Source organism: Thunnus thynnus, chromosome 7 (assembly GCF_963924715.1).
Source record: "Thunnus thynnus chromosome 7, fThuThy2.1, whole genome shotgun sequence".
Taxonomy (NCBI): Eukaryota; Metazoa; Chordata; class Actinopteri; order Scombriformes; family Scombridae; genus Thunnus; species Thunnus thynnus.
The window spans coordinates 24,323,550-24,347,541 of NC_089523.1; the positions used below are offsets into that span (position 1 = coordinate 24,323,550).

General features: G+C 39.2%; 2 protein-coding genes across 3 annotated transcripts; one reads left to right on the plus strand and one right to left on the minus strand.

The window, feature by feature from the left end:
- Positions 1-2,347: 2,347 nt before the first annotated feature.
- On the minus strand, positions 2,348-5,197 carry si:ch211-105f12.2 (RIMS-binding protein 2-like). Of its 2 annotated transcripts, none has more exons than XM_067595112.1 (5): positions 4,462-5,197; positions 3,897-4,086; positions 3,403-3,524; positions 3,221-3,292; positions 2,348-3,127 (listed from the first exon to the last, which is right to left on the minus strand). In XM_067595112.1, the coding sequence occupies exons 1-5, from the start codon at positions 4,678-4,680 to the stop codon at positions 3,062-3,064; spliced, it is 669 nt and encodes a 222-aa protein (XP_067451213.1). In that variant the 5' UTR covers positions 4,681-5,197; the 3' UTR covers positions 2,348-3,061. The 2 variants fall into 2 exon arrangements, with proteins under 2 accessions (XP_067451213.1, XP_067451214.1); XM_067595113.1 differs by having other exon boundaries at positions 3,930-4,086; positions 4,462-5,194.
- Positions 5,198-8,296: 3,099 nt separating this feature from the next.
- ywhag2 (3-monooxygenase/tryptophan 5-monooxygenase activation protein, gamma polypeptide 2) lies at positions 8,297-14,706 on the plus strand. The gene is made up of 2 exons (XM_067595114.1): positions 8,297-8,561; positions 11,362-14,706. The coding sequence occupies exons 1-2, from the start codon at positions 8,475-8,477 to the stop codon at positions 12,016-12,018; spliced, it is 744 nt and encodes a 247-aa protein (XP_067451215.1). The 5' UTR covers positions 8,297-8,474; the 3' UTR covers positions 12,019-14,706.
- Positions 14,707-23,992: the final 9,286 nt, after the last annotated feature.

The following is a 23,992-nucleotide window of genomic DNA, read 5'->3' on the forward strand; positions in this document are numbered from 1 at the left end:
TTGAATAGAAAAAAGGAGTATATTGTGTGATTCCCTGCAACAAATTAAACTTCTTAATTTGCAACCTGATTTTTTTCAGTCTTGTACATTACTGGCTGCTTGTCTTTTCTTCTTCTTTTTCTTTCTTACAAGGACATCTTTTCTCGGTTTGTGCACGCCACCCATCCCCCACTTCCTCTTATTTCACTTGGTGTGACTCTGAGGTTAGGGTTGTCAAGACAACGGAGGACACAGGCCTGTCTATCGCCCATTTTGCGAAGTTTCTGTTGTTGCAAGCATATTGCACATTTGCTGCTGGGATAGGGAAGAGGCATTGCACCATCCCCCACCCACACCTTGTCACAAACACACAGGCGTGAGTGAGTTCTCAGAAATATAAACGAGATATGAAGTGTTAGCTCTTCCTGTAATCTATACAGACGACTTAAGAGTTGAACGGCAGTAAAATATGACATATTTGAGGCCAGCAATTAGGCGCACCATACTCCCTTTGCTAACGTAATCATTTAACATTATTTCTAAAATGATCAATAAGTCTGCTGTAATGTTTCATCTAAGGATCTCACTTTGATCTTTTATCATTACGTTGCTATTTCAGTCAGGGCACACCTCAGTGTTGCATCAGAAAACATCATTTAGTCCTGAGATAACTGGGATACACATATAAATTATTAATGGGATCAATATCCAGGATCTGACTTCTTTTTTTTTTAAAAAAAAAAAAAACAGGTGTCACCTTGTAACTGTATGTCCATAAAAGGGATGAGCTCACGCTTGGCAGCAGTGGTGCAGTCTGTCAGCGTTTCATGGGCGTAGGCTTTGAATTTGCATGTGTGTGTGTGTTTGTGTGTGTTTGTGTGTGTGTATGTGTGTGTGTATAGAAGTGGAAAGTAACTAAGTACACTCCCTAAAATGTAAGTACAATTTTGAGATACTGGCCACTTTTGAGTGAAGTTGTGAGCTTTTTTCAGTCCACTACATTTACTTGATGGCTACAGGTAATTTAAAGAGTAAGATTGTAAATGAAAATATATGATGCTCTATATGATATGTGATACTTTAAATAAAATGTACTGAGTAGTTAGAATCACTCACATACAGTAGTTGGACCAGATAGAGCAGCTACAGGTTTGAATTAAACAAATTAACATTATAATTTCTCACAAACATGAGAGCATTTTTTATATTTTTTTCTGTAAATATCTTACAGTAGTAGTTTTATAGTTTTTCCGCCACTATGTGTGTATATGTGTGTGTGTATGTGTGTGTGTGCATGCATGCATAAGCATGTGCACATCTGCATACACTTCCCTGCATGTATAAATTGTGTGTGTGTGTGTCTTTGTGTGTGTGCATGTGTGTATGTGTGTATGTGTGTGTGTGTGTGTGTGTGTGTGTGTGTGTGACTAGAGCCACAGCTTTTCCTGTGTTAACCACGTGGCTCAGACACGGTTAATAAAAAGATCACGTTCACTTCTGGGTTTCCTTTCTTCTGAGGAGCCCAAGCACTGGTAAGACTCATGACAGCAAGTGACATTTTTGAAATCCGATCATTTCTGTTTTCTTTGTTTTTTGTATCTTTACAATGAAAATGTATTTAAATTTACAGAATTTTCACTAAGTGAGATTGATTTTACTGCCTTGTCAATGTACTGTATCAGCATCTTTTTAAGGAAATGCCAAAATGTCAAAATGCTACGGAAACTCTATATGAAACTTAGAGTAAACTGTTTTATTATTTGTCAATTATGAAATGATGTTAGACAATGAAACTGTGTCATATTTAATGTGTAAAAACTTGCCTTTAGTCAACCCATCATATCATCAGTGTTTGCGTTGGAGCGACAAGAGGCTACTGATGTACAGTGTTGTCACCCATAAAGTAGAAAGCACTACTAAACTTCACTACACAGTGTAGTGTTTCCTACTTTATGGATGAGTATACTGTTGGCTGCAGAGGAATCTAACAGAAAAAAGAAACCGACGGACTTTATGTGAAAAGTTTGAAAACTTCTAGGCCCATCATGAAAACCTGCTGAATTTCTCTGCTGCTTTTGTTGTTTCGTTGTTTTTTTTTTGTTTGTTTTTTTTTGGAAATTGTTAATTTCTGACAGATTGATGTGATGAAGGTAAATGCAAAATTCAACCATAATTGTTTTACTTAATGTAGTAAAATCAGATACCTGCACAGACAGTCGCTCTACAGTTAAAAGAAAGCGGGAAAGCAGTGTACAAATTCAAGAGTTTATTTTTGCTTTTTGTTAGTGATACACTAATCATTTCCTTCTTCTTTTTTTTTTTTTTTTTACAAAGTTTCTGTTTTTTGTTTCACATGAAAAATACCGCAAAACTTAAAAAAAAAAAAAAAAAAAAAAAAAAAAAATCCCCTAATGACTCTATATGAAAAGACTATGAGCCCATTATAGAAAATATATATACAGGGTGTAAGGCAAATATGGACATGCTATAGTGATACACTGTGGTCTTCAAAAAACTGAGACTATAAGTGTATTCTTAAGGCTAAAATAATCTATCCTTTGCAAGCAGGTATGACTGAAATTCCATTTAATTTTAAATTTTAAAAACGTAATTTTGGATATATGACTGTTTTGTTTTGTGAAAGTGCATAAAGTAGAAGCAAAGTGAATTTACCAGACAAATAAAAAGCAAACTGAAACTCTTCCACGGTGAATTGTTATATAATAAAACAATTACATAGATTTGTATTTAAAATATGATTTGTAATTGTCTGTATTTCTTACCAAAAAAATGTGTAATTACTGTTATAATTCTTCAATAAATGATTTACCTGACCAGTGTATGACGAGAACTCTTTTTACTTTGCAGCATTCTGATCAAGCTGATTAATTTAGATAGACTCTCACTGATTTGCCATCTAAAGCAGGTGCTGTGCTTTACTACAATATAAAAATATAAAAATCTTTTTGACACATAAAATGTCCATGTAGCTATTTTTTAAATATTTTTTTATATATAAAAATACTGCTGATATCCTGTTGTGTCCAAGACTTGGCATTGGTACCTAATGTGGCGTTTTATTCTAATTCCACGGTAGTGCCTGCAGAAAGTTTGATGGGACCAAACCTCGCCGTCCTTGCAGATCCCCCTAAAATTGAAATAAAAAGACAATAATTGTGAGCAAACAGTGAGGTTAAAAACTAGGTGGCAATAAATGTAAAAATGTAGAGATGACGCTCACATAGTAGAATCCGTCTTGATCTATGTCACCTAGAACATATATGATGTCTCCTGAACGAAAGCCAAGTTCAACCTGTTAAAGAAAAGACAAACATGTTTAAGTTTGAAACATCATAAACCACTTTGTTGAATTTATAGCAACAGATTATGTATCAGATTATTATGTATCATTATAGTTCTTACTTCACTGTCCACGTTGGGTGAATTTTCCCACGGATCATAGTCAAATAAGGCCACCATTCTGCGAACAACCACATCATCAGGAATACTGGCTACGTCACTCAGATCTGGCGTTAAAGACATGCCTGTGGGCCAAAATACAAAAACTCATTTGAAATGGCACAACTTTTAAATGGAAAATCAGTTTTCACACAGGCCAGTAAGAGCATCAAACTTCAAAAAATTAACTGTTGAAAAAGCTAAGATAATAAATAAACAAACACCTTTGAGCCGGTTAACTGAAATCATTTTGTAAAATAGACTCAAGAACTGTGTTTTTTTACTTTCATTTTATAGCTTTCTACAGTTATGCACATTCACACTCAATGTAAGCAGCCTCATACAGATGGAGACGGCTGTACCTTGCTCAAAGGTCACAACACATTTATTGTTGAAAGTAAAGGAGTTATTTTCATGCATCCAGATTAAAATATATCTGCATATTGCTCCTAACTTACTATCAGTGTCCTGCACAGACAGATGGTTGATACCTGTGTGGTCCACTGGGAGGAATCCCTGCTGCATGAGTAGGTGCTTCAGATATTCATCATCCACTGGGATTTCAGCCACCATGTTGCTTGGCACATAACCAGAGAGGCCACCAGACTCACCGTGATAGAAACCATCAGAGTCTTTATCTCCAAACACCTAACAGATGCAGAGACATTTAGTTATATTACTGTCTAGCAGGTTTGGGAGGAAATAAATATATTCATGTGTACATTTGCACTTGGTAGCAGCAGACAGGTTTCAGACAAATGGTGGCAAATCTCATCAACCAGTTGAAAATTTTGACAGGGTATATAGAAAGGAAGTGCACATCTTTGTTCACATTCAGCTGGTCACACAGGAAACACCATCATGTTCTTTCAAAGGAGCTTTTCAACCGATCGAAAGTGAGGAAACACAACTCACACAAACATGCACCTAAAGAACACCACAGAGATCTGTACACGATTATAACAGTTTCACAGTATAAGAAGAAGTTGCAACAGAGGGAGAAACGTCACAAGGGGTTTTTACCTTGATTATCTGGCCTGGTACAAAAGGCAGCTCCTCTGCAGCCGTGTCGTAGTTCGGAGACATTGCAGCAGGATTGTATGGATAAAGTGCCACAAAGAGCCGGACGGTGGGTGTGGACACCTGGCTCGCAGTCTCAAGTTCCCATTCTCTGAGGTCTTCCGGAGTAGCAATCCTCACTTCATTTGGGTATATCAAAACATCTAACTCCAGACTCTCCATTTACAGCAGCAGGAGCTCTCGACTGTCCACTTGGCAGACAGATGGCCACTGTAGAAGGCAGACCTCAGCAGAAATCCTTACCCTTATCCTAATTTGAGGTAACTAAGCTAAGCACAAGGTACAGTAATCCTCTTTGAAGCAAGTGGATACATTCAATGCTTCAGCACAGCCTGTTGCACTGTAAGACTGTGCAATGCAAAGTAAAAGGATTTAAATTTACTAAAAAATAAACTACAGATATGTTATCTAGGCTATTTTAGGCTGCATCTATCCAACATTTGGCAACTTGAGATCTTCTAGTGTCTGTCAAATATTACTGAAAGGTGCATAATAAATACACGCTTGAATAAAACTCTTACAGAGACAAAAAAATAATCAATTTTGTAAGACTGTATTTCCACACAAGAGTTATAAACTTTTGGTTTTCTCAAAAACTGCTATTGCTTTACCTAGAAAAAAACATCATATTTTGAAACAATTTAGTTGACTGGGAGAAGTGATGAAATTTAGGTTTTGATGAAAAGGTATTTCCTGAAAATGTTGCCTTTAGTTTTGCATCTACTAGTTAAGAGATAAAATGAGGAAAACACATTTTAAACCAAATTAAAAAAAACAACAACATGCTCATTCAATATTAGTACCAATAGTCATTAAAAATGGTTCACTGAGAGGCAACATTTTGGCTTTTTTTGTATGACTTGGCCCGCCTTCTCATCCTATCATGACTTGACCCAGTTTACATGTCACTGAAAGTCAACACTTCCTCTTTTGACCTCAGGCCAGGTCAGCAGGTGATAATCTCCTCCTGTGGAGGAAGGGAAAGGTTTAACAATTCTGTGTGTGTTTGTTTATGTGTGAGTAAGAGAGAGAAAGAGGCAGAAAGAGGGAGGCATGAGGAGTGGCCATATCTGCCAACATTTATTCATGCTCGGGTTTTTGATTGAATGATCTTTAAACTCATTAGAGAAATTGGTGGGACGCAATCAACAGGGCACCACGTAAACAGATATGCACATACAGTCTCATTTTTGAGAATACATTTGAAAATACAGCTGGCCAACAACATTTATCAAATGTGAGATATTGATAGTTGGTTAAACCTTAGTTTACCTATCTTTGGTATTAGTTTAATTAAATTTTATTTAAAGCAGTAATATGTGTTTGTATTGTCAACCTAAAGACAGTTTTATTATTCCAGGTTTCAAACTGAAGTCTTGTGGTTTCAAGAGCTACAAACAAAACAAAATCCTTTACTTCCAGAAGACTCACTGTAAAACATGATGTCTCATCCTCAGATATTTCCATTTTCATCCACAAGGGGGAGCTGTAAACCGTTAAATAGTCTGCCTTAAGTAGCTTGTGTTGCTCAGCTAGATTGGTACAGATTCAACACATAAACCAGAGCACAATAATTCACACTCACTGTAACACACTCTCCTGACTGCCAGTGTGTGGTGCTGAATTTAAAGATAATGATATGAGCATGTTTTACCCTCAGTTTGCTCGCCACCACTTATGAAATATGACTGCACACATCTGACCTCACCAGCAGAGTTTGCCCTTTTGCATCGCTCTCTAGTATGTGGCCTTGAGGACAGGAAATGCTGTGATCTCAGATTACAGTTCAGGGACGCCCTGCGAACTGCCCTCCAAAAAATGATTAGGTCATGATTAAAAATATACAGAAAATTCAAAAGTAGGCTATAAGCTGGATTCGGTGATGTGGGGCAGAAATGCTGAGAACATTAGACAAAGTCTACCCAGGATGTGACATTTAACGTATCAGAATCTGCGTGGCATTAGGGTTACAGTAAACAATCATTTAGTCTTTAAATTTGAACAATACAGCCTTAAGAACAAACCTTGCTTCACCTTATAACTGATTCAGGGGGGAAAAGTAAAAAAAAATCAAAGGTCAATTGTCAGACTGGGAAACCAGAATCAGATTTTTCACCTTAAAACTCGATTCACATCTTAACCCTAATAGAAATTTGACGCTAACCCCAGTCTGAAGACCAGTTTGTCTGCTGGAATTTAAAGTTGACGGTGATACTTTGAAGGACGGGCTCACAGTTTTTCAAGCGTGTCCTAAAACAACAGTCAGGTGTTCAAATGAAAATTGAAAGAGGTTTTTCTTGCTGTAATCTTTCCTCCTGTTCGTACTGTCCATTAGAAGATCCCTTCATAATGTACTTACAATATAAGTGATGGGGGCCAAAAGCCACAAGCCTCCTTCTGTGCAAAAATATGTTTCAAAGTTTATTTGAAGCTAATATGAAGCTTAAACATCCACATTAGTCAATTCATGTCAATATCTTTTAAAGTTACTAGACTCTCACTCAGAGAGACTGAGGACGATATCCTACGTTTCGTTGTTAAAACTGGGTGCAAAAAATTAGAGTTTAAAAAAACCCTGCATTGCAGAACCAATTCAAAGTCTTTTGGTCGGCCCAGCAGTGACATCCAGTTCACTATGGAGGAGAATGAGGGGAGAGTATCATTCTCGGCAAGGCGTGTCCTTGACAAAATGTAAGGGGCGTAGGTTTGTTACCGGCCATTCTCGTCACCGTTCAAGCATCTACCATGCATTTAGAAATCTCCGGACTTTGGTAGGTGGAGATCTCTGATGTCTGGTATCATGAGACTATAAAGTTTCAGTCTTACTCTCCTTTTGCTGCTGCTGAACAGGAAAACACTGTCCATCAAGACCATAGATTGTATGTAAATATGGTGTGACATCGTCCATTGGCACCCATCACCAATCACCCAGTTTGAAGCCCAGAGTTGCCGCTTATAGTCGGCGCCATCTTTTCCATTTGAAGCCAGGCTTTTTCAAATAAGGAGTGCGGGGTGCTGCTTTTCACACTCTGGAAACACGGACCAGTGCACACCTGGATTAACGTTAGCTACTTAAGCTAAATTGCGCTAACAGCACAGGTGTCATTATCAAGTAAAATTAAACTTACCAAAATACTGTGACAACAGCCTGACTCATTGCGAGTCCCAGAGCCAGGGAGAGCAGCAGGTGAGTGAACTGTCAGACACAGCTGTCAATCAACACCCACACAGCAGACATCAAAGACATTCAATCTTGTTAATGGACAAATAACTTCCAAAATGACCCACAACTCAGACGGCCAAAGCTTCAGATAAGCTTTTAAATATATTTTTGCTCAAAACAGTGCATGACAGTGCATTTTGTCCCCCATCCTACATTGTAAGTGCATTAGGAGAGGATCTTTTAATGGCCAGTGTAAACAGGAAGAATGATTACATTAAGCAAAACCTATTTCGATGTTTGTATGTGCACCTGACTGTTGTTTTAAGACAGACTTGAAAAATTGCGAATCTATCCTTTAAACTCATGCCCCATCAGCAGCCTCCACAGTGGGATGCTGTGTCACACCTGGCCTCCCTCATGGTAACTGAGCCTGGACACGCCCCTGGCTCCAGCAGGGACTTCATTTCCCACAAGGCCTTTATCCCAGCGCTGCTCCCATCCCATCCCTGTATGCCTGGCTCGCTGGTTCCCATGTATGGAGTGTTACATCATTGCCATAGACACCCACCTTTCTGAGTGATGACGCAGCCGGGGGAGAGTGTGTGAGGAGGGGGGGAAAGAGGAGAGAGGAGAGGGTGTCCCGTCTGCGCGGAGCACAGACAGACAGCAGGGAACAGCTGCAGCATTAGGTTCGCGTAGGATTTCACTGCATTGCGATTTAAAATATCAGTCATTTCATCCCCAAAACCCACGTAGAGCAGCTCGACTAAAGCAACCAAATATCATTTAAAAAATGGTTGATCGCGAGCAGCTGGTGCAGAAAGCCAGGCTGGCTGAACAGGCTGAGAGATATGATGATATGGCAGCTGCTATGAAATCGGTAAGTCCATTCAAAAACATCACAATAATGACTTAGATGTGTGTGAATGATGTTAATATCACAGGTCAATTTGCGTAAAAGCGCGGCGCGCAATCTCGACTTTTTTTCAGACTGTTGGCTGTAAATCTGGAGTTACACTGGCGTGAAATTTCTGTACTATAATTAGGCATCATAGACAAATAATATTTCATGTGTTTATTGTCTTGTCACCAATTCATCGACTGCTCATTGGCTTTTTTTCCCCCTGAGTCGCTTCCAAATCGTCTGCTCCTTGGGCGGTGCCTTTCTGTCAGCCGTTCCGTTCAATGAAGGGATATTACAATGAAAATTCACACAGGCCTTAGCTTGATCTCTCGGTAATAAGAGGCTCATATCATATAACGGCCTTGCTCTATTGCATTTGCCGTTTTTTTTTCCCTTTTCTACCCCACCTCCCGTCCCTTCATTATGCCGAATTTCTAATAGCTACTGCTGCTGGGAACCATGTGAGGTTGCTCGGGAAAAAAGCCTATCAATTGCTGCTGTTGCCCCCTCCTCCTCCTCCTCGTCCTCCTCCTCCTCCTCTTCTTCCTCTCTTTGTCACATTAATTAAAATGATATAAATTATGAGAAGCTGTGCATTTTTCATACTGGATGAGAGGCTTTTTTTTTTTTGGCCATCCACTGGTCAATAAAGATCCCAGTAACTGCTCTTTACTCTAAACAAACGTAGGAGGCAGTATAATCTCTCTAGAATATTCTTTGTCATATTGCAGTGAGTCAATATGATCACATTTGTACAGTAGGCTTTGTTTTCTCCTCTCTTGTTCACTTTATTCCTCGTACATGCTCATGTGTCTCAGTCAGTGCATGTGCTGTCTCTGTGTCAGGGCATGATATCAATCCAGCACCAATTTGAAGTCATTTTGGGTTAATGACCCTGACTAAGTAGTGTAATATTTGCTGTAGACACTGATGGAAAGAAGATGACATGGGTGGCCTGCCCCACGGGATCTTTCTCAGTTATTATTGGTCAGGGTTGAAGACTGAGCCTGCGTCCGCTTTTCTTTTCTTTCTTTCTTTTTTTTTTCTGTTCCCTTAAGAAATTCTGGGAACTGGATTCACTAGTGGGTTAAAAAAAATGCTGTGTCACACCAGCTCTTACTGGAACTAACAGCATCCTTGTAGTCCAGTATGAGCTCAGTCACCTATAGATTAAAACCATTATACGTGCTTCATACAAGGAACATTTTGTCTTATGTTCCTCAGAGGCGATGAAGTGAGCCCCCGCGGATCATTTGTCATCGAGGGTTTCTGGTTGCAGGAGGTGGGATGATGTGTGTGCAGGGAGGGATTCCTTCCCCTTTAAACAATCTGCCATGTCAGTGCGATCCAAACTAGGCCCTTTTGCAGGGGTGTGTACTCTCACTCTCTAATCTAAGGGAATCCCTTGCCATTGCAGCCCGAAATGACTACTGTTCACCTTTGTGTTCCTCATTTTAAAAAAAAGCACTATTCTCATCGTAACAGGTTTCTGGCAGCTTCTCGGGCTGATTTTTTATGGATATGCTTGTTATTTTTTTAGCTATAAATGATGGCATAGGTAGTTGTCATGTCAGTGCGGATTAGCCAAACAAGCCCATAAAATATATGACGTGATGCATTTCTGCTCATTTTTATGAGTGTAACTGTAATCCAGTTGGCATGGTAGTAAGCTTCCCAAACATCAATGCATTATATTTAGAGTGGTGACCTAATTGATTCCTTTTAAAAATACAACAGATAAGTTATTTGATCAATAGAAATCTGCTTCATTTGACTGTACGTCACACACATTTGTAATTTGCATTTGAAATGGATCAGTAAGGGTTTTGAACAGGCAGAATGAAGCCTCGCCATCTCTATAGGTTGAGCCCTCCTCTCCATCCACTCAGAGTGTGTGTGTGTGTGTGTGTCTGTGTGTGTGTGTGTGACGTCGGCGATCCTGCGCCATCTTTGTGCTCTTCTGCCTGAGCTGAGAATGCCAAAACAGCTCATGAGAAAAAAGAAATATTAGCACATCAAGTAGAAGCCTTTCACAAAAAAGCCAATCATAAACTGTATTTTCTCACAAGGTGAAAGGATTTGTTAAACCTAAGCCATTTATTCTTTATTTTATATATATGTATATACATACATATATATATATATATATATATATATTTCAGTCCATGTGCAGTTATTGATCTGACAGAAGCCATGTTCCAACACAAGGTTGCTTTTACAAATGTCCTTTTTATAGCAACACAGTCTCTTTGATCACTGCTCAACCATCACCCTGATCCATCTAAATTTAACAATCTAACTCAGAGTGATGTCACGGCATGGCGTTTTAGATAAGGTAAAAAGGTCAGCTTCAGCCAGAGAGAAGGTCACTGGGACACGTGAACCGCCTGTGCAGTGATGGTTTTCACTTACAGTGCAGCTGCCCCACAGTGCTCGTGGGAACATTTTAGCCATCTCCAACCCTCCTTTCACCTTCCCCTTTCCCAACCCCCACTGCCGCTGACTATTTTGAATATCGCTTCTCACTAACTAGCATTAACTGTCCACGTGGCAGCTGGAGCTGCTGGTGCACTAAGTGAATGGATTGCCATGGAAACAGGGAATTGCACATGACACATGAAATATTGCTCATCTCCTGTGCTATGGACTGTGCTGCTAGTTAGGATTCTTTCATGTAAAAAGGCTCGAACGAGATGTGCTTGGACGACATTTTTGTTTGTAAGTTGTATCAAGGGTTGTGGTGGTGATTAAATGGTCCCTCCTCTTCCTCTTTCAGGTAACAGAGCTGAACGAAGCCTTGTCCAACGAGGAGAGGAACCTCTTGTCTGTGGCCTACAAGAATGTGGTGGGTGCACGTCGCTCCTCCTGGAGGGTCATCTCCAGCATTGAGCAGAAGACCTCAGCCGACGGAAATGAGAAGAAGATTGAGATGGTCCGGGCTTACCGGGAGAAGATTGAGAAGGAGCTGGAGGCCGTGTGCCAGGATGTGCTCAACCTCCTGGACAACTTCCTGATCAAGAACTGCAGCGACACACAGCACGAGAGCAAAGTGTTCTACCTGAAGATGAAGGGCGACTACTACCGGTATCTGGCCGAGGTGGCCACGGGGGAGAAGAGGGCCACAGTGGTGGAGTCATCGGAGAAGGCCTACAACGAGGCCCACGAGATCAGCAAAGAGCACATGCAGCCCACCCACCCCATCCGCCTGGGCTTAGCTCTCAACTACTCTGTGTTTTACTACGAGATCCAGAACGCCCCAGAGCAGGCCTGTCATCTGGCCAAGACCGCCTTCGACGACGCCATCGCCGAGCTCGACACCCTCAACGAGGACTCCTACAAAGACTCCACTCTCATCATGCAGCTGCTCCGAGACAACTTGACACTGTGGACAAGTGACCAGCAGGATGACGAGGGAGGGGAGGGCAACAATTAAAGAGAAACCACACTTCGAAAAAATATGAAGGGCCGGTGGACTTTGGCAGCCGCTTTTGCCGATGATACTACCGCAGCAGCAGTTCTTTATTTTTCCATGTGTTAAAAGAAAAGAATCAAAAGAGAGGTGAGAGTGGAGGTTAAATCTTAGTTTAAATATATATAGAAATATATATACAGTTGAAAGGGCCTCCGTCTTCTTGATTTTCTCTTTGACATTTGCCAAAACCACTGATATGTCAGTCAATCAGCCTGAAGTGGTTGTTGTTGGATTGAAATGGCAGCCTCACACTGGCATAGGAACTGGTCTTGTTCTGTCAAGATAAGCTGCTTAGTTAGGTTTTTGCGTGATAGAGATGCATTTGAGTCACTTGAGAGAGAAAATGCTTGAATGGGAATGCCTCACAAAACTAGTTTGCATTGGTTCCAGTCGTAGTCTATATATGAGAACGGGCCTGGAAAGCCATTGATGTTAATCTCACTCTACCACAGAGAAAAGTTTTAAAACCCGATTAATTCTCTAAAATTTTGAAAGATAAATTATGTGGGTGTGAAAATGAGGATTGGATAGAATAAAAATTACCCCTCTCCCCCCTCCCTCCCCTCCTCCATTTGTCTAAAGTGTATTTGGCATATAACAGAATAGTCTACTCCAACTATGTCACTGGAACCATGGTTTCTTTTGGAGGTGAAGGTTACTAAAGGCAGAGACTTAACAATATAAAACGAAAAAAATGACACAAAAAAATAAAGTAAAAGCAGCTTCAGAGTTTGTGGTTTACTTCTGTGTTTGTTTTATTAAATGCACTTGCCTACTATACTGTTTCTTCAGTGTAAGATGATGACAACAATAATATCGATTATTCAATATTGTGCATGCTGGTGATGTATTTATATACAGTAGCTTGACTTTATTAACTTATACTGTGGGTGTTAAGTATTCATATGATTGAGAAAAACAGGCTTTGTCTGATGTTGATTTCTAATTTCTAATTTATTTCATTTTGTTATGGTTTTTGATTTGCTATACCAAAATGGTGATTGTAAAAATTGACCTGTAATGGGCGTTGCTATAGTGACATGCAATATGTGTATTTAATTTGTTAATGAAAGAAAAAAAAATGGAAGATAAAAATCCACCAGTGATCACTTAATCTTACCAGCTGGTGTTTGTCACATTGAAGTATGATTATGCTATATTTTGTTCTTTGAACAGTATTTAAGTACCTTTTTCTGTCATGCTATCCAGTTTTAACAATGGTGACGTTTTCAGGCTCAATGTTTCTGTTATGAATTCACAACATGGACCATATTTTATTTCTGACAGTATACATTTTTTTTGTTTGTTTTTATACCTTTTAGCTGTTCCTGAGTGACAAAATATCTTGAATGTGAGTCATTATGTAGCAGTTGCACAAGAACCGAAATAATAGCTATGATAATAAAAAAGAATATGACTAAATTATAAATGCACCATTTCCGTGGTGGTCTAGTGTATTGTTGTATCGTCACCCATAAGTAAATTTGTTTTTAAGGAAAAACCATTTCATACAGAAATGTTTTAACACTTTGTTTTGTGCCCCGAGTACAGTATATGCTTTCTTTTTGTGCCTGTATCATTATTTAATATGCCTCATTTGCAAGTTAACCTTTACAGAAAAAGGATTTATCTGCCAGTATTTTAAGTTCCTGCAAGCATGTGTGCAAGATGTAATATTTTACTGACAAATGGTTCCTCACTTTTACATGTGTGTCGGACGGTACTGCTCTCTGTACAGCACATAGATATGAATATTCAACACCAATGCACAAATAGAGTCAAAGGGAAAGCATAGGCAATACGGTAGAATTGGTTATTGATTAGCGATTGTGAAAATTCACCTCTTCAGAACAAACTTTAGACACTAGGAAGCTGCTTAAGAGCACACGAAGCTGCTGAACGGATTCATTATGCTGCTAGTTCTATAGATTATTACATTAATATATTAACACAGATGGCAGTTTCTGAGACTTTAATTTTTATTTCAGATGTGATGGCTTATGAGAGAAACCTAAAAGCCTTAAGGTCAGTCAAATAACCTTGTTCGCGAATGCCAATTATGTCACCATGATGAGTCAGCCTCCATGAGCTCACGCTGTATGTCACAGCTGCTTTGATTTATTTTTAATGTAGTATAAAGTTGATGGTCTTGAAGGCTTGCCAGACAAATAGCATGAAATCCTAATGCCATTCTGCGTGACTGCTCACACAGCTTATAAATATTCGGATGAAGTCGAGTCCTACACTTCAATTTTCAAGTCATGTGTGTTAAAAATGAGCGGAGGCTGAATTTTCTCTCACTTTTTGTTTTGATATTTTGGAAGAAAAAAAAACCATGTCAGGAGACTTTCACTCATTGCCAAGAATACATGCATTGTGTTTTTGTCTCTTTCTCTTCTGTGGTTTGTGTTTTTATTTTTAAGTTTCTTTATTTTGTATGTTGATCCTTGTTTCTGTGACATGAAAACATACAAATACAAGCTCTGAGGAGAAAACAATTGAATCACATATTAGATTAAAGAAGAGCTGACCTGGAAATTAGTAAAGAGGGGGGAGGGGGGTGATAGCAGAAAATGGGATACAAACTGTATGCTCTGAGGAATTTTTGGTTGCCATCTGTTGCCCATTAAAGTTATTTGTTTATCGGTATTATTCTATATTTTCATTTCTCTCTGTAACATAGCCATTTACAGTCATACCAGACACACCACAGCTCATTCCTCTTCATTCTGTAAGTTCATTACTGAAACGACTTTTACAGTAAAGAACGCCTGCCCACACATACTTACAGGAAGTCAGTATAACCTAATGTAACCCTTTGTGGGTCACATAACTGATGTGTGTGATGTGTGTGCCTGTGTGTGTGTGTGCATCCAAATCTGGATTGTGTGTGTATTGTACACGCCTGCACCATTGCATGTGTTGAGTGTCTGTGGGTGAACGTATGAGATGGAGTCTGTTTCAGCTGCAGTGCAGAGACGCTGCCAGCTCACAGAACAACTATGTCTTAAATGAGGCTCTTTTTAAGGCCGCTTTGCTAATCATTAACTAAATTAGGGCATAGATCAAAGAATATGGCTTCAAAAGAGATTTTATGATTGCAGCAGCAGGAGCGCTGCAATAAAATGAAATAAAACTCCTGCATCTCATGATGGACAATAGATGGAGAATCTGTATCTCTCAGGGTTTTAAACTCACATGCAGGTTGTATTTTTAAGACCCAAAGGTTGAGCTTATCTGAGTAATTCTGCATATCTTTGCATTTCAAACTGGGAGTTGAGCCCCCACACTGATTGATAAGCTGAAGTGGCAAGCTGTTGGATCGCCCACCCTCAGACTGCAGCCTCTTGCTGCAGCTTGCTGCACTGAAGCTTTCATGAGATGAAATTCTGTGCTTTGAACGGTCGTCTTCGCCAGCCAATAGCTGATAGGCTCACTCTCCGCAGCCACCAATCCCATTCCTGTTGCTAGGGCTATAATAAGTATCCCACTATTAGCCCAGCTCCTTGCTGCACTGCTCAGACACCTATTGCATCCTGTAAAAAATGAAAGCTCAAAGCACACAGGAGGCATTTGGATTCAGCACCAACCTCTCTTCCAGCCTGTGTTTTAATGCACTGTTACACTTTCAGGGACACTGGTGTCATCTTTATTGGTAAATGTTGGAGACATTACACCTCCCAAAACACACTGGGGCCCACTGATGGACATGTAATTGAATCTCCAGCAGCTAGAAATTCAATTTAGCACTTCTCATGACGCAATTCTGATCAATTAAAGTAAAAAATGAACAGATATCTCTTGTAAAGTATGGTGTAATTCGTGCTGTTTACAATAAACATAAATATCTAATCAAGCCAATTTATTTAATTGATGTAATCATCCTGGAGAAGATTATGTTTTAAAGGTCACATCGACAGGATATGTAGCTACAAAACAGAAAATTGTTCACTTCCACTTATACAATAACTGCTCTGTCTGATCACTTTCATCAGATGAAGCATTATTTCCCTAAGGGGACGCATGTAGTCCAGACAAGGCCTAAGTGATCATCGAACCATAACTATGTCACTCATGGGCGAATGCCCTCTAAATCACTGGATAAAATTCCTCGTTAGCATCAGTGGATGAACACTGTGATGCCACTTTTCCTCAGCGTCTCATTGAAAAGGTCCTGATCATCTAAAATAATCTACATCTTTAATGATAGATTAAAAATAAACAGTAAAAGCCAGGTGTATCTTGAAGATGATACAGGTTATTTTTTTGTCAAAGCACCTCTCTGAATTTTACTATCAAGTTTGTAGAGAGGTAGTTGTGTGCACATCCTGTCCTCTATTTAGCAGGTGCAGGATACCAGATTCAATGACGGAGGTAGTCTACAGCTATGCTAGCAGCTGTGTGAAGCTGTAGGCCACTTCACACACTTTCAGCTAAATGTTAATGTCAACATGCTAACATGCTCACAATTACAGAGCCAACGTGCTGATGTTAATGTTTGTCATGTTCACCATCTCATCAAGGCCATGCTCAAATGTGATAAGTATCACTAAACATAACGTACAGCTGAGGCTGATGGGAATGTCATCACTTTTGCAACGAGGCTATCTGGTCACAGACCAAAGTATTAGACAAACTGAAATTTTGACCAGAGAATTTAAGTTAGTTAAAATTCATCTTCTGTGGACCATGAATGTCTGAACCAAATTTCATGGTGATCCAACTGTTGTAAACATACTTTTCTATTTTTGCACATAATGACTGTTTGAACAGGAGAAATGATCACAGCAAGGATTATGGCACCTGACTGTTGGTTTAAGACAGACTTGAACAATTGTGAACCCATCCTTTAAGATCCTAAAACCTTATTGGACTGAAGGCAACATTTCAACCTTGTTCTTTATCATATTGGTCACATGCCCGATGAAAGGTTTTAATACAGCCTTTATCCCCTTGTTAATTGGTAATTTTAGACATTGGATCATCAGACTACCTTTTTCTCATGTTCAGGATCCTTACAGTTTGCTGTGCTGCATCCAAAATACATGAGGTCAGTAATTTTTGTCAAAAGGTCTGAGCTTTGTTGCAGATCATTGTTTTCATTTGTTAACTCCATAATGAGTACTGCATTTATTTGCTGTCTACACATTTCTGCATTAAAAAGCATTTACCCTCTGTGGCGTAGGCTTCTCTCAGTCGTTGTTGAGACAATCATCAACCAAACAGCAAGTCGAGTGGCTTGTTTTGTGGGCTGTGGGGTGAAAGTGGCAGCTCTTTGGACTGGACACTGGATGGCAGCAGCAGGAGAACAGACAGACTAAAACTTTAGATGGTCCCTCAAAGTATAATTTCAAAACATGGTGGATAAAGATTGATCTTTGTGATTTATGAGGCCTGGAGGTGTAACATGGCAGCTCATGACCAATTAGATGTTAGAAATAAAACCTTGGATTAATGCTTCACTATTCTTCGTGACATGATGAGATGAAATTTCGGCGCAGCATACCGATAAAACAGACAGATACGTCTGATTTTGAAAAGTTTATGATCTGACTCAACGTGATCTGCACCTCAAAGATGCAAAGAAGATAATAGCTGCGCAGCTCCAGAAATATCAACCCATTAGAGGGAGGGAAGGGGAGAGAAACGAGAGATGGAGGGAAAGAGGGGACCGATGTAGAAGCAGAGAACAGAGACAGATCTATAAATAGGCCTCCCTGCAGCCTGTGAGTAGACATTGAGTAGACCAGAGACATCAATGTGACAGCCTCTCCAATATAGAGACTCTGTGTGGATGGTGAGAGTTCATGTCTTCAGTTAAGAGAGTCTGATTCATCACTTTCACCCCCAGCTGAGCAAACACATGACATGACATGAAATTACACACATGATACAGTACGAACAATCGAGTCCGATGTCTGCTGTTTTCTTAAAGTTTACTCAGCCGTAGTTTTTCGCAGCATTAAGTTATGCTAAGACAAAGAGTGCCGCTGACTCTTTCGGGCACAAAGACAGCTGTATGCATGACTGCTGCAAAATGAATTATTCAAGCTAACATTTAGACTTTGTATTATTTATCAAAAAGTGCCACAACGTTCAGCTGAAGGTTTTAAGAGACTATTTTAGGGAGCACTTGTCCCAAAACATCCCAGGATACATTGCATCTGATAGGCGGTGGGAAAATGTCATCACATGATTTTGGGAGAGCTTCAATCCCCCCAAATGCTCTCCATCTGGCCTGAAACACAACATACAACACTGCTGTCATTTCAGTCTTTACGTAATTTGCTTTTTGCCTTTTCTGATGATCAAACTGATTCCACAGAATAATACAGGAGGTGATTATTCATAACTACAGAGGCTCGTGTGATGAACAGAAGTTTGTAAAAAAGGTGATTCTAAATTTAAGTCATCCCCCCCATCCCTCCCTCTTTCTCAGCTACGTCACTCTGCATGTTCTTTCAAGGCCTCCCATTGCAGGAGAATCACAGTCACACCACGTTCCCTGACAAAATAACATCTTAATTTAAAAAAAAAAACAACACACAAGTATGCTCAAACTTCATTATTTAAATAATTGACACTTGATATGTTTTTCCACATCTTAGAATTCATGGAGATGTTTAGTTTATTGTGAATAATCCTCTGTTAAAAAATATAATTTGTCAGAACAGAAATAGTGTTTTTGGAGGATCTTTTGCTCCACTGTACCATCTTTTAACCGGCCAGCCAGTCCGTAAGTAAAGACAAGCCTTTCACTGCAGCAGATAACTTCATGTTTTTAACAAATCACATAGAATATTTTGTGTTTTGTAAATTGTTGTAAAACCTAGAATAGAGCTTGTTCTTTGACATAAGATTTAAGAGTAGCAAAGGCTGTCTGTTAAAAATCAGAAGTCTCAAAACCCCAAACACCAAGATTGCATCATCGGGGTTATTTTCTCAGACTTTAGACGCCTCCTTCTAGAGCCAGAAATTACATTATACATCTGTTTTCAGGATGAATGTTACTCCTCATGATGAGTAAACTCTTTAAGTCACAGCAACCGCAAACTAATAAAAATACCCCCTGACTGAATAATAATGAAGAACACTGAGCAGTTAGATACAAACAAAAATCATATACTTTTCCTAAAATCAACAGTGACTGCACTTTTATCTGAATCTCACAAATATAATATATTTCTTTTTCTCCTTTATTTCAGCTGTCAGAAATATAGTTGCAGTTTAAGAGTTTATCGCAGCCACAGCCTTACTAATGGAGAGAAGACAAAAAGCATTATAGCCGCACTGGCCCAGTGTTTATATAGATCCACACTAGTCAGTAGTCAAAAGTGTTAAGATTTTAACACTTTAACTGTGTTACATTTTCAACACTCGTAGTTGTTATTGCGTAACACCTGACAGTGTATTTTTAAAACCACATAGGTACATGCGTTTTCACTATGTGTTTGCTGTTGACAATGCAGACTTATTGTATCACTACAGTTGCCAACCCTGAATGTTCCCTTTACAACCCAATGATAATATAATAATAATAATAATAATAATAATAATAATAATGGTAATAATAATAATAAGTTCATTTATATAGTACCTTTCAAGAGCAGACGTCACAAAGCACTTCACAAGAAAAACAAGCAAAAAGCAAATAAAAAAGCATGTTAGAGACAGAGCAACAAACATTACATACAGACATACAACTAAAAAGACAAGGCAAAAGCAGAAATAAACACAACTAATTAAATAAAAACAAGTCTAAATAAATGGGTCTTGAGCTGCTTTTTAAAGGTGTCCACAGATCTTAAGTCCAATGGGAGAGAGTTCCAAAGTTTATGAGCTGCGACTTCAAAAGCACAGTCTCCTTTTGTCTTGAGCCTGAAACGAGCGACAGCCAGCAAACACTGATCCAAGGACTTCAGATTCCTACTGGTATTATTTGGCTGCAGTAGCTCTTTAATTTGGGCCCCAACCCCAAGTGTCAACATGTACCGAATATGTTAATGTGTTAAGACCATTAAGAAGTTAAATTTCACTTTAAAAATTACTTTAATTTTCTGATTTTCTTCTTGCAAACCAAGATGTTGGCAAAATAAGTTTATACAAATCTTACACTGGGCACATACAGTAAACAGTACATTAGGTAACAAAAGTCAATAACATCTCAATAGGCGACACAAAGACTTCAGACCAGTTAGAGCAAAGGTATAATGTATAGGACATCACCTGAGATTGTTTTTTAATAAAGAGCAAAGTAAGAATGCAGATTTTTGTAATCAGTTCTGTGTTTTATTTAGACTATATACAGTACAACATGCAGGATTTATGTGTTTCAATGCTCAGGTTTGCAGGTATTTTTCTGTCATTTTCCCTTTTGTCTGTTCTTCCAAGTAGCCCAAGAAGCATGATATACAGGCCCAGATATGAAAAATTGATGATCATTTAATTTCTTCAAATGGCATCATTCAACACCATTAAACGTCTTTAATAGTTTATAACTTCATGACTGTTCTTGTGTTGTTCTAATATTAACAGTGATGATGGGAAAGTAACTTTTTCGCTGCGTCTAACAGTCGTACAGTCGGAAGATCCTCTGCAGTCAGATCACTGTCAGAGGAGGTCACCTATCTGTGTGACCCCCTCTGACTGACAGTGAGCTGACCAGGGGGGTGGGGTAGGGGTGGGGGGGTGAGGGGTTCGGAGGAGGCCACACACAGTGAAACAGTTAACGCCTAATGTTGGGCTATATTTAGCTGCATCTGTATTAGAGAGTGATTTCTTATTTCAGCTGACATGTTATCCTCCGTTTTTAGTTCAGAGTCATGTTTGTCATGGATGTCACCATAGTCTACCAGAGGACAAAAAAAAAAAAAAAAAAAATGAAAGTGAGAATGAAATGATATCACATCACATCACATCACCTGTCTGACAAGCAGCGGTGTGAGGCAGCAAATTATATGTAATATCTATTTTGGAAGTCTTAACTCCCACTCCAGACAGGCTCACAATGTGATAATTAACTGATAATGATTTAAATGTGACATGAAGACTTTGGGTATTGTTGATTATCTGTTAACGCTGGATTTAGATAGAAGATTCATCATTATCAAGCTGTTTTTCTTGCATTTCATGGTCTGTATATCCAGCTTTTTCTGGCAGGCTCACTCTTGAAACCAGTGTTGTTTATGCTGCTGTTCATCAATGTGAGGTGTCTGTGTGTTCTTCTACCTTAACACAACATCTAGCCACTCATGCTTTGTTTTACAGTTAGCTCCTCAGGTGCCAACTGGTTGAAAAAATTAGGCTATACCCTTCATGTTTGTGGGTCTGCCTGATATCTGAGCTGGTGACTCATTATATATGTGGGCACAGGGGATTCCCAACAGGACAGGATAGGAGAAGAAAAAAAAAAAAGAAAAACCTTTCTGCACTTTGCAGCCCAGGGGGATGTACAATTGAGTTGACAGCAGGCCAGTGGGGTCACTCGTGGTGGATCGCGGGCACAGAGAGAGAGAGAGAGAGAGAGAGAGAGAGAGAGAGAAAGAGAAGGGCCGGTGACGTGGAGTCGGCTGAGGCTGGAGGGGTGAAACGCGGCGTGGCGACAAGAATAGAGGGTTAACAGTAAGAGCCAAGGGTCAGTGTTTAGCTAAATAGCTGAGGCTGAACTACAGCTGGCTCTGAGTGTGGAAACTGAGTTTGGGTGTGGAACCAGACGCAAAGTTTCCCCTGCCCATTGATGGAACAATGACACCACAGTTACAGCCCCAAAAATAAAGACCTTACAATGTATTTAGACATACAGTAGCATAGAATAGAATAGAAAGAAATAGAATAGAATAGAGCATTACATTACTCGTGCAGGCAGGGAGCTGTAGAAAAAGAGCAGTCATACAGTGAAGTTACTACTCTGTATGAGCGCAGTATTGTGCTGTTGCATGGCAACAGTTTCCACAGAAATCTTTGCTCTGAAACACTCCTCTTTGGTCTTCACATAACTGCAGCGACAGAAAATGGGCTGACTGCAGGAATACAAATGGTCTCATGAACGCTTGCAGGGGCTAAAGAGTTGTTTTTATCTGTATTTTAATGTATTTAAGGAGCAGCTGGCACAGAGAATGTGACATGAGTGTTGACGAATTTCATAATCTAAACCATCTTAAAGACTGTATTTTATTGGAGGCTATAGGATGCTCAAGGATACAGGATGTGTGATAGAGATAAACATGTGACTTTAACTGATCAGACAGTAATAATGATTGAATGTGCACATACCGAGCTTTCATATAAAGCTTGAAAGTTTATCTGAAGATATTATGAGGCTTCAGCAGTCTGAGTTAGTCAAATAACATGGATATCTCCCACAGTTACAGTTCTTTAAGTAAAAAAAATCCCTCTTTGAGTCTCAATGGACAGCGTTTCCCTGTTCAGCTGCAGTGGAGGGATAGTAGCTAAAAGAGAGAGAATCTGGCACTAAAATGACTGTAACTGACCTGTGAGTCTAGTAACTGTGAAAGATATTGACTTGATTTGACCAATTTGGATGCAGCTTCATATCAGCTTTAAATAAACTCGAAATACATTTTTGCACAGAAGGAGGACTGTGGATTTTGGGCCCCCATCACTTACATATAAGTGCATTATGAAGGGATCTTCTAATGGTCAGTATGAACAGGAGGAATGATTACAGCAAGAAAAACCTGTTTCAATGTTCATTTGGGCAAAAATTACAATTAACTACTACTACTCTAGCACTACCAGCAGGTCAAAATGTCAATTTATCCAGTAATACCTACAAACTAATGACATACTCATCAGCCTCAGCTGCACTTTGTCTTTAACTAGTAGATGTTAGCATGCTAACATGCTAAACTAAGAAGGTGAGCACATAATACCTGCTAGACATCAACATGCTAGATCATGTTAGCATTTAGCTCAAAGCACTGCTGTACATAAGTATAGCCTCACAGAGCTGCTAACATTGTTGACAATACATGCAGGCCTACTAGTAAACAAATCTTAAACACATGCTATCAAATATCATCCATATCCATCATATGACTAAATTGTTCTAACTTACTTGGTCTTTAATGTGAATATTTTATGTTATGGATGGTATCTTTGATCACGATTCTCTATTCCAATTTATATTTTGCACCCCAGTTTAATTTAATCTTACCTCTGATACTTTCAGGTGGATGTGGTGAATGTGGAGTTTTTTGGTATTCTACCAGCTGCACAATTTAACCTCTATAAAATAACTTCTCCTTTACTAAAGTATCCTTTACCACTTGTTCTGTTTCTCTTCACCACCTGTCACACAGTTTTATCCTGTTCCAGCTAAATACTAAAATAAAATTAAAAAAAAAATTAAAAACCATACCGCAGCTTTTCTGTTTCTTGCCATTGTTTTGCCATTTTCCATACTGAACTGTTCTTAGACCATCAGAGATATTGTTCCACCTACTACACACCTCCAGAAAAACCTTCAGGCCCACTCTACCTCAATAAATCCAACGGTGGGTCCACAGCTCAATCTGATGAACCTGAAATTAGCTCTGATCAGGATTGTTCGGGGACAGTAATGCTGAGATGGTGAGTGGCAGTGGCACTCCTGCTCAGGGATTTTACATTCTGCAGCATCATGCCTCCTCCTTATATCATCGGAACTGAACGCTCTATTTTTGCAACACAATCAAAGAGGAGAAGAGAGCAGTGTTGGGATACAGTATGCATTTACTGAAATATGTATAAAAGGTGCCCTATACAGATGGGGTTTTTAATAGAATCCTCAAAATACAATTCTCATATTTTCCAGGAAATATATGAGAAAAAATTTTAAAATCTTACAGTAAAGATCAGTAATCTTCAGGTAGAAAACATACTGCAAATAAATGATTTCCAACATGGTTATCCACTTCACCCGTGAGAGCTGTAC